The 18,203-nt window shown below is 55.0% G+C and overlaps 3 protein-coding genes across 9 annotated transcripts; 2 read left to right on the forward strand and 1 right to left on the reverse strand.

Annotated features, from left to right (window-relative positions):
- Positions 1–275: 275 nt before the first annotated feature.
- On the reverse strand, positions 276–6,771 carry TIRAP (TIR domain containing adaptor protein). 3 transcript variants are annotated; one of them, XM_075521165.1, is made up of 6 exons: positions 6,653–6,771; positions 6,150–6,267; positions 2,782–2,858; positions 1,873–1,927; positions 945–1,544; positions 276–775 (listed from the first exon to the last, which is right to left on the reverse strand). In XM_075521165.1, the coding sequence occupies exons 3-6, from the start codon at positions 2,824–2,826 to the stop codon at positions 732–734; spliced, it is 744 nt and encodes a 247-aa protein (XP_075377280.1). In that variant the 5' UTR covers positions 2,827–2,858; positions 6,150–6,267; positions 6,653–6,771; the 3' UTR covers positions 276–731. The 3 variants fall into 3 exon arrangements, with proteins under 3 accessions (XP_075377280.1, XP_075377282.1, XP_075377279.1); XM_075521167.1 differs by lacking the exons at positions 6,150–6,267; positions 6,653–6,771 and adding an exon at positions 2,222–2,289 and having other exon boundaries at positions 2,782–2,921; XM_075521164.1 differs by lacking the exons at positions 1,873–1,927; positions 6,150–6,267; positions 6,653–6,771 and having other exon boundaries at positions 2,782–3,347.
- LOC142418798 (cryptochrome-2-like) lies at positions 3,355–6,159 on the forward strand. The gene is made up of 10 exons (XM_075521168.1): positions 3,355–3,630; positions 3,719–3,913; positions 3,993–4,111; positions 4,228–4,382; positions 4,473–4,613; positions 4,739–4,906; positions 4,993–5,133; positions 5,216–5,367; positions 5,439–5,623; positions 5,702–6,159. The coding sequence occupies exons 1-10, from the start codon at positions 3,425–3,427 to the stop codon at positions 5,776–5,778; spliced, it is 1,539 nt and encodes a 512-aa protein (XP_075377283.1). The 5' UTR covers positions 3,355–3,424; the 3' UTR covers positions 5,779–6,159.
- Positions 6,772–6,941: 170 nt separating the features above from the next.
- Positions 6,942–18,127, forward strand: FAM118B (family with sequence similarity 118 member B). 5 transcript variants are annotated; one of them, XM_075521339.1, is made up of 10 exons: positions 6,952–7,022; positions 7,424–7,469; positions 8,119–8,201; positions 11,633–11,710; positions 13,867–14,119; positions 14,505–14,732; positions 16,023–16,151; positions 16,519–16,804; positions 17,480–17,539; positions 17,641–18,127. In XM_075521339.1, exons 4-10 carry the CDS (start codon positions 11,640–11,642, stop codon positions 17,652–17,654), a joined length of 1,041 nt encoding a protein of 346 aa, XP_075377454.1. In that variant the 5' UTR covers positions 6,952–7,022; positions 7,424–7,469; positions 8,119–8,201; positions 11,633–11,639; the 3' UTR covers positions 17,655–18,127. The 5 variants fall into 5 exon arrangements, with proteins under 5 accessions (XP_075377452.1, XP_075377454.1, XP_075377451.1 ...); XM_075521337.1 differs by lacking the exon at positions 8,119–8,201 and having other exon boundaries at positions 6,942–7,022; XM_075521336.1 differs by lacking the exons at positions 6,952–7,022; positions 7,424–7,469; positions 8,119–8,201 and adding an exon at positions 8,266–9,081.
- The last annotated feature ends 76 nt before the right edge of the window (positions 18,128–18,203 follow it).

Consider the following 18,203-nt stretch of genomic DNA (forward strand, 5'->3'; position numbering starts at 1 on the left):
CTGCGCCTGCGCGGCGCCGCCAAGAGAGGAGCAAGGTGCAGCGTTGTGCGCCGAGCGCGCCCCCTGGCGGCTTGGCGGTGCCGCGGACTCCATGCCCTCCCCCCCCCCCCGGGACCACCTTGGGGTGCCCGCCCCAAACCTGCCTCCCCCCTCACCCCAGCGGAGCCCACACAGGGGTGAGGGATCAAACCCCCCTGCCATTTGGGGTCACTTACCCCCAGGGCTCCTTCTGGACCCGCTCAGACCACAGAAACCCACAAGTCAGGGGATTTAAAAAAAAAAAATTTAAAACTTTTGCATTTTCATAGTCCCAACAGTGCCTCTCCTTTTCCTGCCCGCAGCCCAGCGGGGCAGGCACCATGTCAGCTTACTGGGGGTCCGAGCCCCCCAGGACTGGTCCTCGCCCGGCCTGTACGCCGCCATAAGAAGCTCTGAAGACTCCGCGGACCCACCCGACGTCAGAGCTTAGTGTTTGCGTCATGAGCAGCGGGGACCTGCTGGAGCATGTCCCCGTCCCCAACGAGGGGGTTTTGGCCACCAGGATGGTGGTAGCATCACGGGCTCCGCACCGCTGTCCCCCCACGGGTGCGGGGACCTCCCCATCTTCGGTTCCCAGGTGCGGTGCAAGCCGCTGGGCTTCGTCCCCGAGGTCTGTCGGGACGTGGCCGCGTCCAGATCCGGTGGTGGCAGCTCCAAAATACCCGCGGGGACGTCTCTGCCTGCTCCCAGCACTACTCCATCCTGCTCATGGAGCTCCGGCACAGCTCCTGGAGGTCTGCGGAGGCAGCGGAGAAGCCCCATTAGCAACCAATTAATCTGAAAATCAACTATTTAAATAAATTTACAGAATCCGGTTCCCTTCCCATGGTCTCAACCCCACCGGAGTGATGTTTCACCAGCATCCCACCGCGTCAACCCGTGCCGGCATCCCACGGCATACTCACAGCGCACGATGGTGTCTCTGATCTGCTTGAAGCTGTTCTCCTTCAGCGCCATGTAGATGTAGTAGAGGTTTCGCAGCTCCCTGGGATAATCCTTCCGATCCACGTCCTTCAACACCGGGATGGTGCGCCCATTGGCCATCGGAGCTTCGGCCAACGCCTGGTGCATCTGGTACTTGCACCAAGGGTCCCGGAGGAAGCCGGGGGTGATGAGCATGACCCAGCAGTGGCTGTTTTGCACGGCGTCGCACAGTTCCGTCACCACCGCGCTTCCCGGCGCTGCGTCCCGCAGCTGGAGGAAGCACCGGAAGCTTTCAGGTTGACCCTCCAGGTAGGACACCAGCTCCTCCACCAGCTCCAGGTCCACCTCGCTGTGGCAGATGCAGACATCGTAGCTCTTGGCCCACCGGGCACTGCCCGAGGCGTTGATGTCCGACATCGAGATGGGCGACGGGCGGACGGACCTGGTCAGGGTCATGCTAGGAGAGGAGTTGGAGCTCTTGGCAGAGGATGAGGAAGGTGAGGATGAAGCAGAGTGGCCGGTGTTGAGGCTGCTCTCCACCAAGCTGGGCTTCGGCTTGTGCAGGAGCCGCCTAAACCAGCCTGCAGAGTTGGAGGGACCATGGTGAGGTTTGGGGAGGGGGGGGAGGTCTCAGCACCACCCTGGGCTTCCCAAGGGGCTTGTGTGGCATCACCAGCTCAGCAGGACACCTCCAGATGGAAACCGCCAGGTGGGATCTCACCCTGACCCCCCAAAAAAAACCCCAGCCCCTAAAACCTCGGCTATCACCGACACCCGGATGCTATCGCATCACAGCGAGCAGCCTGTGGGCACCCTTCGTGTTTCGGCGGGGAGGGGACGCCAGTGATGGAGGGGACAGAGCCGGAGGGTTCACCCCCGCCCCCGGGCACGAACCGAGCCCAGACTCACCGGCCATAGCGGGCAGCGCGTTGCTCAGCTGCCAATCGCCAGCATGAAACCTCTCCTGCCAGAAGGAAAAAGGGATTAAAAAAAAGAAATTAGGAGAGCAGGAACCACCCTGTGGCAGGTTCCAGCCCCAGGAGCTCAGCGGGGTTTATTCCAGACACACACAGCTCTGGGGTGCTTGCCTGCAGCCCCAAAATCACCCTGGCAGAGTTTTCCGCATCTGCCTCCCCAAAATTTGCAGGGAAAGAGCGTTTCAACCTGAAGCAGGGCTGGAAGCTGCAGCTCAAGCAGCTCTCCTGCCTGCCTGCACTTTCCCTGCCTGGTACCAGCTCTCTCTGCCGGAGATACGCACCTGCAGCGAGCGAGGCCGAGAGCGGGCGGGCAGGAGAGACCCTCATTCCCAGTGGCGGGGAAAGGATCCTGAGGAGGGAAGAAGTGGGGATCACTGGGGATCGACCGGCTGCTGGCAAACCAAAGGTGGCTTGGGTGATCCCCAGCCCTATGCATTCTCGGTGATGCCTGCCCCGACATCCCTGCCCCATCCCATGCCAGCTCACGCCATGCTCACGCCTTTGGCATCACGCTCCCGGCACGGTTTGGGGTGCTGAGACCCTCCCTGCGGGTACCCAGGAGCAGCAACGGGTGAAACGAGCCCCAGGAGCAAACATGGCTGCTGTTTTCCACCACTTGCATCACCCCTTCCGAAATAAAACACCTCAAGTCACGCTGAAGCCTTTCCCCTACCCCAAAAACGGCACAAGACTGCAGCAAATGCCGGCAAGACCCCGGCGCACCCATGGAAACCACACTCCCCAAGCGAGCCACCGCTTAGTAATAGCAAGAAGCTCAAGCGTGGTTTGAACGACAAGCATGGAGAGTGAAGGGCGGGGGGGAAATTTGGGGGATGCCTACCCGGGATGCAGGAGTTGGGCACCGGAGCAGGGAAGGGGGATGCATCAGTCCCTGGGTTTAGCGAGGAGGAAGATCTTCTGGCATCGCCCAGCAGGGAAAGGAGAAGTAGGATGTGGCACATTCACTCTGGAGCCTACTGGGATCCACAGTGAATGGCGAGGCCGATTCATCCTTACAGCTTTGCCATCTGGGAGCGGTTCCTGACAGAGCAGCCCTGCGGTGGAGGGGAGAATGGGGGGGCATCCACCAGCTTCCCCAGGGACAGACCGGAGGAGCTGCCCCGTCCCTCAAGACCCCCCCCGGTTGCCGGCAGGTCCGGGCTCTACCTGTGCATGCGGAAGCGCAGGCAGGGGAAGTCGGCTGCGATCCCGCAGGGGCTGGAAGCCAGCCCTCCCCGGGGCCTCCCTCCCACATCCGCCACCGGCCAAATGCCGTCACCAGCCGGGTGTCACCACGCCCAGCCCTTGTCAGCAAGCCCGGACCCGTTTCCCTCCCTGGTTTTATAACCAGTCACAGATAGGTCCATCTCTGTCGCTCCCGCTTATTTTAAGAGTTAAATTTACCAAACGAGGCGCCTTTTTCCCCCCTAAAATCCACCCCCATCTCTCCTTTCCCAGGTCACATCCCCCCAGGACCCCCTGCCATGCAGCACAGCTCTATCCACTGGTTTCGGAAAGGTCTCCGGCTGCACGACAACCCAGCACTGCTGGCAGCGGCCACCGATTGCCGTCGCCTTCATCCCCTCTTCATCCTCGACCCCTCCCGCAGCCAGGCAGGTGCCAATGCCCAGCGGTTCCTCCTCGATGCCCTGCGGGACTTGGATGGGAGCCTGCGGGAAATGGGCTCCAGGTGAGTCCCGGTGCTGTCCCAAGGGGATTTGGGGGGGGGGGGGGGTGGTGGTCTCGAGGGGCTTCGTGCCCACCCGGCTCCCCGGCAGGCTGTTTGTGGTGCGGGGCTGCCCAGAGGAGGTGTTCCCCCGTCTCTTCCACGCCTGGGGGACGACGCGGTTGACATTCGAGGTGGACACCGAGCCCCCCGCCCGACGGCGTGATGCCGCTGTGGCCGAGCTGGCAGCCCGACACGGCGTGGAGGTGATCCGGGAGGTGTCCCACACCCTCTACGACACCGAGAGGTGGGTGCCTGGTGCCGTCCCGCGGGGTACAGGGGATCCAACCCCGGTGCCGTGCACGTCCCTCCCTCTCCCACCCCAGAGTCCTCGCCTTGAATGACGGCAAAGCCCCCCTGACCTACAAGCGCCTGCAGAGCCTCCTGGCATCCCTCGGACCACCGGAGAAGCCGGCCCCGGCACTCACACGAGAGCATCTCCGGGGTGAGCGTGGGGTAGACCTGGGGGGGTAGAGCACGAAGCTGAGTCAGCATCTCCCTCACTGTTCACCCTGGAGCGGAGTGATGGCTGTCACACCCCCACCGTACACGGCGCCCCAGGCTGCCGCACCCCGTGCCAGGTCAGCCATGACGCCAACTACGGGGTCCCCACCTTGGAGGAGCTGGGCCAGGATTCCACCGAGGTGGGTCCTCACCTCTACCCCGGCGGGGAGACAGCAGCGCTCGCCCGGCTCGACGCGGTCATGGAAAGGACGGTCAGTGCTTGGCGCCCATCACCCTGATCTTGGGGCTGCTTCGCCTCCCCCCATCCCAAAACATGACCTCGGCATGCGTCCCCCATCCAGGCCTGGGTGTGCGGCTTCAAGAAGCCTGAGACGGAGCCCAACTCGCTGAGCCCCAGCACCACCGTCCTCAGCCCCTACCTCAAATTCGGCTGCCAGTCGGTCCGCACCTTCTGGTGGCGGCTGGATGAGGTCTACCAGGGGGTGAGGCAACATTTTTGGGGTGGGGGGAAGAGGCTGAGCTAGAGGAACCCTGCAGAAGGGGTGGGGGGGCTGGAGAAGACGGGGGCCAGCCCAGACACAGGGGCTGATCCTGCCTTCGCTGGCAGCGGGAGCACTCCCGGCCCCCCGTCTCCTTGCACGGGCAGCTCCTCTGGAGGGAGTTTTTCTACACCGCCGGTGCCGGCATCCCCAACTTCGATCGGATGGTCGGCAACCCTGTCTGCCTGCAGGTCGACTGGGACAACAACCCCCAGCACCTCTGTGCCTGGAGGGAGGTATTTCCCTCGGGGATAAGCCCCGAGTCCTCCACCCCTCCCAAAAATGTCCCCCTGCCCCATCTAACCCCAACGCCCCATGCCAGGGCCGGACAGGCTACCCCTTCATCGACGCCATCATGACCCAGCTGCGCACCGAGGGCTGGATCCACCACCTTGCTCGGCACGCCGTTGCCTGCTTCCTCACCCGCGGGGACCTCTGGGTCTCCTGGGAAGAAGGGCTGAAGGTCAGGAGATCTCCCCCAACACCCACTGGCACCTGCCAGGCTCTTGGGGACCCCGTCCCCATGCCACCGCGGTGTCCCGCAGGTCTTTGAGGAGCTCCTGCTGGACGCCGACTGGTCCCTCAACGCTGGCAACTGGCTGTGGCTGTCGGGCAGCGCCTTCTTCCACCGATATTTCCATGTCTACTCACCCGTCGCCTTTGGCAAGAAGACGGACCGGGACGGGGCGTACATTCGGTAGGCGTGAAACCCAAAGCCACACGAGATGGGGGGGTGGCTTCCCCGGTGGCTTTGACCCCTCGCCGTAGAAAATACCTCCCCGTCCTCAAGGATTTCCCCGCCGAGTACATCTATGAGCCCTGGAAGGCTCCGCGGGCTGTGCAGGAGCGGGCAGGCTGCCTGGTGGGCACCCACTATCCCCGGCCCATCGTGGAGCACGGGGCAGCGAGCAAGAGGAACATGGGGCGCATGAAGGCGGCCCGCACCCAGAAAGGTAATGAATCCCCCAAGAGGCACCGAGCTCCCCCCGCAGCCCTGCCACCATCACCCCGGCTGCCTTCCTCTCCTCCAGGCACCAAGCAGGAGCCACCGGCCGGCCCCTCCATGGCTGAATCACCAAGGAAAAAGCCCAAGATTGAACAGTGCTGAGCACCACGGGGACCCCCCGGCACCTGCCAGCCGGGGTCAGGCACCGCTCGTCCCGTTCTGACCCATTTCGCTCAACCGCCTCCCTTAATTAATCCATTCCCCTCTCTCAACCCAGGGACTGATGACTGTGCTGTTGCCACCACCCCAAAAATCAACTCCCCACCCCAGGACATGCCCCAAAGGAGGGCGAGTTACCCCCCCGTGTGAGTCAGCCCCACCGGGAAACCCCCGAGCTGCCAGACCGTGCCCCACAAACCCGAGTCCCAAAGGGGCAATACCCCACTGGATTGACCTCCACCCCTGCCTTAGCTATAATATAACCATTATTAAAGGGAACAGAGCCATTCAGCAAGCGCAGCTGGGTTCCCAACATGCCTTGACCCACCAAGCAGCAGCACCACGTTGAAATCCGCCGGCGGTATGAGCTTGTTTCGGCTACGGCGCCACCAGGCCGGTCACCACGGGGAAGCCTGTGGCTTACTCAATTGCCTGCGGAAAGTATTAGGAAATGCGTTGAGGATAGGGCGAGCGCGAGGCAGGGTCAAAGCCAGCCCCCAGAAAGGCGTTCAGGTGAGAAAATAAGGTTACTTGTGTCTCTAAATACACCCACACGCTTTATTTATGGCACCAAGACAAAGCGATGCACAGCTACCCTGAAAGGCAGAGAACAGCCTCTCTTCTTGAAAAGCTCCGAAGACACCCAAACTCCTTCGCACAGAATTACAGCGGCCAGCAGAGGCCAAGCGCTGCTCTCGCTACCTCACAGGGCCGGAGACATCGTTGCACGGACACAAACCCAAGCAGAGAGGCAGCTTGAGGAAAGAACTCGAGGCAGGAAGGCCCCTGAGGGGTAAGAGGGCACAGTCACACCCACAAGCCTACAACAGCCCCCTCAAACAGAGGGCGCCGAGCCCCCAGCCTCTCACACCACCACCTAAGAGAAGGCCACACAAACCCCCTCTGCTGCTCACAAGCCGCGACTGCCAAGCGCATGCGCCCGCCGTCTTTTATAGCTCCGCGAAGCATCGCGAGAACTCGTGTAAAATCTCGCGCAAGTGCCTCTTCTTCCCCGGCGGAAGGGCGATAGTCCCGCCTCTTCTGCGACGAGCCAATGAGAGGGCGGGGCGGAAGGGGGCGGGCCAATCCCTTCCCGTGGTGCCGCGGGGGGCGGGGCGGGGCGCGAGGCGCCTGCGCGGGGCGCGGCGGCCGGGCGTCTCCTCATGGGGCCGGGCGCGCGGCGCCAGGTGCGTGCGGGGCGGGGGGGGGGAGGGGGCGCTGTTGCCATGGTGACGGCGGGGCCGCGCGCGCTGCGGGGAGGCGGCCGCCGCCATGAGGGGAGCCCCGAGGGCCGCCGCGATGGCGGGGAACGGCGGGCGCTCCGTCCCCCGGAGGGGGCTGTGGGGTGCCCCGGGGAGCGAGGGAGGCCGGGGTGAGCCCGAGGGGGTCGGCGGGGAGCGAGGGGGCCGGGGGGCGGCCGCCTCGTAGCGGCGGGGAGCGCTGGGGCCTAGCCTCACCTCAGCAGTGCCGCTCTGTGAGTCGCCGTCGTCCTCTTGAAAATATGTTTTCTTGGACGTTTTCACCCCCGAGAAGGAGCCTCGGCCTCCTCCCTGCCTGCTGAAATACCGTGTTCTTGCTTTTCCCTCAGGTTTAGTGTGAGAGGGGGCGAGGAGGGGGCGCAGCGGAGAGGAAAGGTAAGGCCTCGAGGCGCCGGGCATCCCTGAAGGTGTGAAACCCCCACCCCCAACAGCATATCCGGCCCGGTTGGCTTTCTAGAAACACTCTTGGAAGCCAGCCCTGAGTGCAGAATCGCCTGCTTGAGGGCCATCCCACAGCCTCATCTGCTGGGGCTTAAATGGGGCAGACCGAAGTGAGCCTACATCTGCACACGTTGGCCTGGCGCCTGTCAGACAGCGCGGGCTCCTGTGTGAGTTTGTTGGGATACAGACCTCTTCCAGGCTTCGCTGTGTCACTCCCTCTCATTTTTGATGAAGCCGGCAGGAGCCTGAAGCACATGGAGAATCACAGCGTTAAATAAAAATCTCTGATGTATTTGAACTCTCACCTAAGGAGGCTGAATCTTGTGTTCGGGACGTCGGCACGGATAGAAGTAGGGCTTGTTTTCCTTGCGCCGCCCGTCCCCGTTATGTCTGAAGCCTGTCCCTTTCTGGGACGGTTTTGACGAGCTGTGCGGGCCTGCTCCAATTGCAGCTCCCACGTGGAGGGAGAGAGCTTGGGAATTGGCCAGGCATGACTCATTAACGTCCTTTCGGATTCTTTTAGCTGAAACAGAACGGATTTTAAACTGTAACGTAACGTTTGTCTTATCCCAACATCTTAAAGCGACTTAATTTAAAAAGGAGATCTGAATTACGCCCGCGCTGGTGGTAGTTCTTCTCAGCACTCAGAGAAGCTAAAAATAATTGGTGAGCAACGAGTTGGTACTTGCTTCTTTATATAATTTGAGGGGGCTGTTCCTGAGGAGCCCCTCTTCCAGCATTAGGCTGGAAGCATGCAATTTTTACTTTCCTTACACTTTAAACGTTCAGGTCTAGCGTGCAGGTGTATTAACCGCTGACTGTGGAGACGGTCAAAGGGCGTCCGCAGTGACTTCTCCGTCTCCTTCGGTGACGCGTCGGTGGAGAAAATGTCTCATTAATTTCCCCGGGGTGGTTCTGCAGGCTGGGGTCTGACGTTGACTGAGCGGTGTAGTCGTGTTTTGTGGAGTTATGGCAAGGTTTTTGTCAATAGATGCTGAAGTGCGAGCGTCAGCATTAGTTTGGCATATGCTTTGTTTAGGCGTTTGGTTTTAGCTGGGATTCATCTTTGTATTTCAGGCGTTTTCGCAGCGGGATGTGTCTTCTTTATGTTACATGCGGAATTGTGGTTAGGTTTATTCAGTGTTGGCGACTAGGGCATCGTTTAAAGATAATTGTTCGTTGCTGAAATCTGTACCTCAAGGGCTTTGGGATAAATTAACTGATTTCTTTGCTGCGGAGGGGGAAGGAGAACGCCGCAAACGTAGGCAGGGACTCTATAAGCATAGTGCCATTAATAAAGGTGATGAGAGGCAACGCTGTGACTGGAGAACGGGGCAGCCGAGCCAAGAACCCATGGAGTTTGATGTTTACGCTCTCTCCGGCTCCCTGTAGTCTAAATAGCTGGAAAGTTCCCGACGTCTCGAGGAGGAAGACTGGAGAGACGCTTATCTTGTAAGCGCCCGTCGCTCCCTCTCCTTCATGGCACCTGCGTTCACGGCATGGCCCTGGTGCTTTTTTCCCTGCGGCAGTGGTGCCACGCTCTGAGGTAATGCTATTTAATTTCGGTTACCTCGACCGTGCCGGCGTGATCGGTCCCCCTGGAAAGCAGACCTTCTCCCCAGGCCTAAAACCGGGAGGTTTAAATTTTTTGGCTGAATTTCCATGACTTATTCTTAAGAGAAACAAGCACTTTTTGGAGACAGGAGAAGACTAGATATTATTTTTGATGGGTTGGGTTTTTTTTCCTTTTTGGCTGTCTGCATTAAATAGAAATGAAGATTGAAGTTCATGATATTAGACAACCATTTCTTGGTAACTATAACTATAAAAGGTGGTTTTCCTAAGTTCAAAATGACTTTTGAAATGTTCTTAATGCTTTAGAGGTACTTAAAAATGGAACGGATGACTCCGTTTCTGCTGTTTCAAGTAATATGAATGTGTAGGAGGAGCGAAATGGGAGCAGTGCTCAGGCAGGTGAACAAGCCAAACAGGGGAGGGCCTGGGTAGGAGTTTATAAACAGGCTTCTTATTTGAGACTTAGCGGATAATTCGCAAGGTAAAGCTAATATAAACTTAAATTATATCTGTAAACTAAGCCGGTGGAGAAACTGGGGAAGGTTTTACCTTCGGCTGTTAGGTATGCTGCCTTGGAGGGGGTTGAGGGCAGACCTGGACAGCAGTGGGAGTTCAGCGTGTTGCTTCTCACAGACTTCCTTCTTAAATAATCCCGTTAATCAAGGTTATGTGCTTTAGTCCCTAGCTCGTCTAAAGTGTCTTTGCACCATTAATTAAAATTTGGCTGGCTTTCTGGAAGCAGCCTGTTCTTCCAGAGGAATCAGCTAATCCAAACTGAGAGATCTTACCCTACTGGAAAGAAAAAAAAGAGGTTTTCCCCCCCCTTGATGTTTTCCATCCTGACTGTGCTTGGCTGTATTCACTCAGGGCGAGTTTGATGTTACCGCCTGACTGATGATGTGTCCAGTGGCTCCTCCTGCCTCCCCGAGAGTCACTGCCTTGGAGTTTAAACCATTCCAGCGGTTTAACTCCCCAAAATGGTTCACCCCGTGGCCTGCTGCTTGCAGGCATTTGGGGGGCATGAGTCTGCGGAGGTGCGTTGTCAGAACAGCGTCAAAGTGCTGTCAAGGCTCGACGGCGGGTTGGAAAAACCACAGGGTACAACGTTCAAAAGGGTGTGAGGAGGCTCAGGGAGGAGGAGGAGGAGGAGGCTCAGGGTCCTGCAAGCACACAGCATGTAACACCGGGAGGTGCAAGCCATCGGTGGGAGCCTGGTTCCTCACTTGCTAAATGCGTTTGAAACTTTTTATCCAAAATCTGGGCTCTACAGTAAAATAAAAATCGGATTATTTGAGGTGATGGGCAGCATATGCTAAGTGGTGTTTCGGGAGGCAGGTTGTGAAGACCAGCTCTCTGAGGTGTTAGATTATGATGATGATGATAATGATGATTATTATTATATATTATTATTGTAATGATAATGATAAAGTTTTCAGAAGTGGTCAGAAATGAAAGGCTGGCAAGCATCCTGGATCTGAGCATCTGCGGGAGTCGCTGTGCCCTGTTTTCATCCTGCAGCATGGAAAGACGACGGTCATCTAGAATATTGGGACCATTTCTTAAGTGATCCCTGCCAACGTTTGCAGCACAGCTGAGGTTTCACACCTGCAAAGAGTTGCCCAGTGTCTCACCTGTCAGTGCTGCTGCTTTGCTGCGGCGAAGCAATCGCAGGCATCTCATTTGTAGGACAAATGCTGAGATGTCACCGAGGCTGCGAAACCTGTAAAAAAAACCCTGTGATTTTGGGCCAGCAGTTCTTGCGCAGTGGTTTCCTTTTGGTAAAAGCCTGCCTATCAGAATTTTTGCTGGACTCTTCATTACAATTGGCAAGAAAAAAAAAATGGATAAGGGTGAACAGTTCTGTCTGCTTTCTTTCCCTTTTAATAGTCTTATTTTGGAGAAGCAGAGTGGGAGAGGACCGTGTGCTGGCAGTATTTTATGTCATGGGCTGTTGAAAGAGTTCTCAGACATATAACTTCCTTTCCGTGGGTTTTAAGGTCATATCCCACCGCCTGTAGACATATGGCGGGCTGGATAATCCTTCTCTCGTCACCGGAGAATGAAATGCTCTTGGTGGCTTTTTGTAGCCAACAAAACCCTTTTTGTCTTTCTTCCCTCCCACTGTTTTCCAGAGCAGCGGGTTCGCTAACAGGCGTTGCCTTGGAAGGGGGGAGCGCCTGCTCGGAGATATGGGCTCTCAGGCAAAGATGAACGGCCAGGGTGAAATGCAGGGTCTGGCAAATGGTGGTCTGCCAGTGGCGGTTGCAACCTGTTTTTTTCCAAAACAGCCCTACGATTTTATTGAGCTTTGTTGTAGAGGAAGTTAAGGAAGTGGATGAGAGCCGCGGGGCAAAGTTCAGAAACAAAAAAGTGCAATTCTCGGCCCGAAGGTGATCTCATAAAGATAACAAACCCGGTATTTATCCGCCCATGAAAAGCTGGCTCGACAAAAACCTGTGGTCTGTTCCACGTCGTATTGCATATATGTAGTGACTTTGCTTGTGGTGATTTGTCTACTATAGAAACTGGATGGCTTCTACGGTGAGCCTGGGTAAAGAAACATTGTTGGAAGATGGAATGCCACCTGCAAAAAAGCCCAGGTAAATTTAATTATACTCCAGTGAATTTCTTCTCATAAGAGCTTTTTCCGTAACCTTGCATTGTTCTTTAAAGAGCATGACACTTGGCACCAAGCCCCAGCAGTCGTCTCGGTTGCTGATCCAAGAAAAGCGCGCTGTCTCTAGCCGTGCCCTGTAACTAGTATTTTCCTGCGGTGCGTGGAACAAAGGCCTTAACACCCAGAACGTACTTCGTTGCTGGGGTTTTTTAACCCCTCAGCCAGGATGCATGGTTGCACAGAAAGCTTGTTTTACTGTACTGTCTCTGTGGTTTTCATCAGATCTGTTAACCCTAGCTCAGATCCTGTCCGCACGTAGGGTCACGTCAGGTGCGGTGGTCATGCTTCTTCACTTGAGTTGGACGGTGGTTCCTGGGAAGACGGGCTCAAATTAGTATGATTTTGCTGCATGTAAAGGCTAAATAATTCCACTCTGGAGGCTCCCTGTACTAATCATTAGGTCGTCTTACACTTCTCCAAGCGGGGTCCCAAGCATGATGCTAACTTGGGGCACACCCACACTTCTTTCCATCCAGGGTTGGTACTGTGGCTGCTGCGATAGCACGGACTCAGAAATTAAGGCATCGCCGTCTGCAAACGAGCAGCTAATCCCTCTAGGGAGTTGTCTTCCACTAATCTGATTTATTTATGAGTTACAGAGGGCTGGAAAATAGTTTCTGTGAGGGAGCCCTGGTCTCAAGGTTGGTCCAGTGACTGTGGAATGAGCAGAAAAGAGGCTGGGAGATTCTTTTTCCCTTGCTCAGGATATCAGGATAGAAACAAGCTTATTTATCAGCGTGGGAACAGAATGCCTCTTTCAGAGCTGCCACATAGGACGTTAAGGCTTGTGTGTTTGTTATTAGTTCGGATTTCAGTCCCTAGGTTTCTGGTTGTGTTTTTATACTAGCTCATTAGCACGAATACTAATTTATTCTTTGTGGGTGAGGCTTGCAGTCCCAAAACTAAAACCTATTTATCACCACTAACAGTGAAGACCTCCTCAAGGAAACGGTTAACTCGTCTGTTTTCATAGGCAGTAGCAGAGGGAAGGCAAAGCTCCATCTGTGTGGTGTCAGTTTCCTTTCCCCTTCTCCCTAAATATCACGTTTGCAGATAAAAAAAAAAATTCCTTCCAAATGAGCTGCCTCCCTGGGCTGCTGCTTCGATCCTCTGGGAAGCTGGAGCTGATCCCCTGCTTCAGAAGAGCAGCTTGACACCAGGCAAGGCATGATGGGGAGAAGCACATCTACTTAATAAATAATAAACGTCAAATTTAAAAGCACTGTGCAAGTGTAAAGCTAGGAAAATAAGGAAGAGGGGAGGAGGAAGGAGAATATAGCCCCACAGCTCTTTCATGAGACTCTTCCTATCATCTGGGCTCCCAAAAGATTGGCCTCGAGCATCCCGCTTATGTTGCAAGCGTAACAGGGAAGGGCTTTCTGGTACAGCAACGGCCCACTGAGGGGTCTTCTCAGCAAAGAGGGGCCGGGAGGTGGCATGGTCCTCTCCAGGGCAGAGCTGGGAGGAAGCCTTCACTTCCTTCCTTTTGTGCTGGGATAAATGGGGCTGCTGTCTTCAGGCCCCTGTTTAGCACCTTATTTAAACCAGGCGCGGTCACGGTTGTGTTTACTCCCCGCGCGGAGGTCAGATGCGTGCTTTGTCTCAGTACGTAAAGAGTATGTATGTGTCTCTACAGCCATTGATAACATATTCCATATTGCTCACCACACCTTTTCCACTGTCTCCAGCCTTTCTGCTAGGTTCCAGGTCACTATTATTAACAAGACCTCCCTTATTCCAAATTTTAATTGGATTAGCTTTGCTTCAGAAGTATTGCGGGGCGGTATTGACTTCCCCAGTAACCGTCTTGGTAACGGACTCGATTGCCAAATACGTGGTAATTATGTACCTTGTAATTGTGGGCATTTGTTATGTTGATCTGTGGGGCTGCGCGCTGTCTTTAAGGGATACCGAGCTGCTCGGTATCCTCATCCTCTGTTGATCAGAGAACCCTAATGGACACGTTGATTCAAAATGTAGGCAGAGGGTACCTCCCTTGTCCTCGGTCTGCATGTTCCACGACCCGAGACATCCTTCCATCTAGGACGGTACCAGCTGTGCTACTTTCTCCTCTTGCAGGAAGCTGTTGCCAAGCCTCAAAACCAAGAAGCCTCGGGAACTTGTTTTGGTGATTGGGACAGGAATTAGTGCAGCAGTTGCTCCCCAGGTCCCAGCGCTGAAGTCTTGGAAGGGGTTAATCCAGGCCCTCCTGGATGCTGCTATTGACTTTGACCTCCTGGAAGATGAAGAGAGCAAACGGTTTCAAAAGTGTCTCCATGAAGACAAGAACTTGGTTCATGTTGCCCACGACCTTATCCAGAAGCTGTCTCCGGTGAGTGTGCTTGTAGCGCTGTATGTAAATATTTGGTACCCCACCCTGGGCATAGGATTTGGCTTTTGGAAATAGCCAAATTTGGTTCTCCAGCATGCCCCCGTCTCCAACAATTCCTCTACCTACAAGGAACCGCAAGCGCAGTTCCTGTGCTGGGTTCCTGAGACGTAACTCTGCCGTGGACAGCAGCTTTTGGGTATTTCACTCGGAGTATGCTGGGGGGGAGTATCCACCTCAGTGCAGTAAGTGCTCTGTGTTTGCCTTGCAAGGACCTATAGCTTTGCAGAGGTCTTCGAGAAATATGCGGGTAGTTTTTCATCGAGTCGTTTGGCATGAAGCGTTAAAAGAAGCCAGGCTCTGATCTTAATCTGTCTCCCCTTCTCAGCGCACAAGCAATGTTCGCTCAACCTTTTTCAAAGACTGTTTATACGAGGTGTTTGATGACCTGGAATCTAAAATGGAAGATTCTGGGAAGCAGCTGCTTCAGTCTGTGCTTCACTTAATGGAAAACGGGGCACTTGTGTTAACCACAAACTTTGATAACCTGCTGGAACTGTACGCAGCACACCAGGGGAAGCATCTGGAGTCTCTTGACCTGACTGATGAAAAGAAGGTAAACGATGATGATTATTTTTTGTCAGGGCTGAGCTGGGACAGCACAGGACAGTGGCGGCTGCGGGATGTGCCCTCATGCCCGCATAAGGGGATCGTACTGTTCATAGTAATTTAAATTATGTTAGACAAACTCTAAGCAGAGGCTCTGACCCTTTGGGGCAGTGAGCAGAGGAATGAAGAAGAATGCTCGTTTCTGAAATGCTGTGCTCCCTGGCTGACATCCATTGCTCAGGAGGAGTCCTTAAGCCTGGTATTTCTTTGATCTCTGTCCTTGAAACTTCTGGCTTGGCCTTGCTGAAGTACAGCAAGTCTCGCTTCCACATAAGGCTTGGGTTGACGTTTCTAACCAACACGGGGAAACTCCGTGCGAGACACAAAGCTGACCTTTCTATTTTTAGAACATGCTGCAGAGCGCTTTTTGTGACAGAGCCTTCTCGGGGCTGCAGCCTTCGAGGCTTCCCTCTTGCCCCGTGTCCTCTGTCTGAAATGGCTGGATGGCTCCTGCTGGGTCACTCCGCGGGCTCCGGCTTCTTCTGCCGTGCTCTCGGATTTGTAGCTGCTTGCTTCACGCAAGCTTCCCTCCTCCTGCCCCAGTCAGGCAGAATATCACACTGTCAAACCCCGAGCTCTTTTGCCACCTGCCCACCTCATCTTTCCACCATGGGTTTTACTGGTTAGGGAGCATCTTATCCTTCTGTTTGCTTGTTAAACACGTGTAGCGCTGTGCAGTGCTTGGTCCCTTTCCATTCTGAGTCATTTCTGTGCTTCACTTTTCCTGCGTGACCTCTTAGTCTGCATGGCTGGAAGTACTTAGAGTGTTACAAATAAGCATTCTAATTATTACAAGCTTAAACAAGCTAAGGTCTGCAGGAGTAAACCGAGTGCCTCCTAAGTGGCTTTCTGAAATGAAGGTCAGCTGTTGAGCTTCCTCAGATCTTCTCAGAGCCTAGAGGGGCCAAGAAATAAACTTTGTAGGCTTGAGAAATATGCTGACGTAATATTTATAGAGCTTTCCCCCTTTTTCTGCCGAGTCTGGTGTATCGATTCGGTCTCTTCCCATTGTATTCACCGTTCAGCTGAAGTGTTGACCCAAACAAGTGCTGTAGGCTGCAGCCGTGGGCCATGATGTAGAGGCTGATGGACTCATGACCTCTTGAGGAGATTAAGACAGAACATGAGGAAGAAGCTGCCTCTTTGAAACGCTTCCCCAGCCCGGTGTTTTTAACAGTGCCATGGAAGCTAACACGATGCACTCGCTAACGTTTCTGGAGGGGTTTGTTTTGCGCAGGTGCTGGAGTGGGCGCAAGAGAAGAGGAAACTTAGCGTCCTGCATATCCACGGCGTTTACACCAACCCCAGCGGCATAGTGCTCCACCCGGCCGGCTACCAGAACGTGCTGCGCAACACGGAGGTCATGGTGAGGCAGCCCTGCCTTCTCTCTGCGAGGCGTACTTCGGGGTCCCATATGTTGTCCTATATACATATCCCACTTCCCACGTGAGCTCCTGGCAGGCCCCTATGTTAAGCAGGCATAGACCTAGCTGAGTTTAAAGACTGGGCATCACACAAAGTGGTGGGAGAGTCCTTGGTTTTGTGAAATAGAAGAGGAGGGATGGATTCTCTAGCCCCCTAACCCGCAAAAACACCTCGCCACGTTTGTGTTGAGGATGATCGAATGATAACGCTCCTGAAGAGTCTCATCGGCGATAAGGCAGATGCTGTCTCTTGTGCCTTGTGAAGATAAGACTTGCCTTGACTAAGAACATCTTTCCCTTTTTTTAAAGCGAGAGATTCAGAAGCTGTATGAAAATAAGTCATTCCTCTTCTTGGGCTGTGGTTGGACTGTTGATGACACCACGTTTCAGGCCCTGTTTTTAGAGGCTGTGAAGCACAAGTCAGACCTGGAGCACTTCATGCTCGTACGGAGGGGAGACGTGGATGAGTTCAAGAAGCTCCGTGAGAACATGCTGGACAAAGGGATTAAAGTGATTTCCTACGGAGATGAATACACAGACTTGCCCGAGTACTTTGAGAGGCTGACGAGCGAGATCGCCATGCGGGGTCGAACAGGTACAGGGGTTACGGGCTGTGCGGGACGGCTCTCTGCGTACGTCCGCTGTCTCCGCACTTCACTCGGGGATCCTGTCATATGCAACGCGGTTCTTGACTGTCCCCGTGGACTTTGGAGTGTAGGCAGTGTTAATAGCCCCTCTTCTCTATGCTGTATTATTCCTTAAGCTTTCTTTTTTTTTTCCCCCAAAAGAATTGTCTGCAAGCGTAGCTGGATTTGGGATTTAGTTTTATGAAATCACTCTATGTTCTTATAGTTTAACAGCTCTGCTGCTTCCCATACATCCAAACATTATTTTTCATGCACAGCTGCAGTTGTTTATTCCCTTTGTAGTGAAAGGAAAGGGCATTTCAGTCTTGCTGTTTGGTCTCGCTGACCTTCCTGCTACTCAAACTGAGCTAATGCTTTCACATCCAAGAGATCTCGCTAATAAATCATAAAAACGGGGAAAAGAAGTGAGTTTGCTAGCCAGAGCCTTGCTGGCACGTGTTCAACCCAGCTGGAAAAGCCTGTCACGTGGAGCTACTCCACGTGCACAGCAGGCAGCACGCTGCCTGCATCGCTTCGAGGGTTTGCTGTTCAGGCAGGGGCTCCCCATGTCCACGCAGTCACCCGGGGGCTTGCCTTTCCACCCCGGGGGCTTGCCTTTCCACCTGGTCTCTGCTCTCTCCTAGGTGTGCCTAAGGAGGGACAACAGCTGAACGGCTCTGCTGCTGCCCACGCCGAGATAAAAGGTAAGACGCTCCCGAGCGGAGAGAGGCTTCGCCCTTTGCGACTCCCCCGGGAGTCCAGCGGCCTCTCGGGCAGGTTTTGCAGAGCCTTTGCGTTCCCGCAGGATGCAGCACTTGAGCATCAGCCTCGCCCCAGGAGCTGTGCGGCGGCGGAGGACTCCCTGGGACGGGCCTGAGCCAGAGCTGGCAGCTCCCAGGGAGGCCTGCGCGGTTTAAGGCCGGTCTAGGGGAGGAGCGAAGCCCCGCTGCTGTCGAGCTGCTGCCCGCACGCACTGAGCCGAGCCGGGACACTTCAGGCACGAAGGAGAGGCCGGGGCAGAGCCTCCTCGGACGGACGCCTGGTTTAACGTAGTAATTGTCTTTTTATGGAGGTTGCGGGTGCCTGGGGAGCGTGGTCTCCCCGAGGGAGCTGCAGCCTTCTCTAATTTCATACTTAGTGCTTTTGTATTCTGTACTTTCAATTAAAAAAAAAAAAAAAGAAACTTGAGCATTTTTTTTTTTTTTTACTTGAAGCTCTAGTTTTCTAGTCCTGTCTTTATACTGTACAGTATTTTGTATGTTGAAGCTTGTATTAAAGGCCTGTTCACTTCACTTTTGGCTGGCGTGTTTTACGTGCCCTTTCAAACACCTCAGACAGGCAGGGGTTTGTCCCCGTCCCAGCCCCCTG

Source organism: Mycteria americana, chromosome 19 (genome assembly GCF_035582795.1).
Source record: "Mycteria americana isolate JAX WOST 10 ecotype Jacksonville Zoo and Gardens chromosome 19, USCA_MyAme_1.0, whole genome shotgun sequence".
NCBI lineage: Eukaryota > Metazoa > Chordata > Aves > Ciconiiformes > Ciconiidae > Mycteria > Mycteria americana.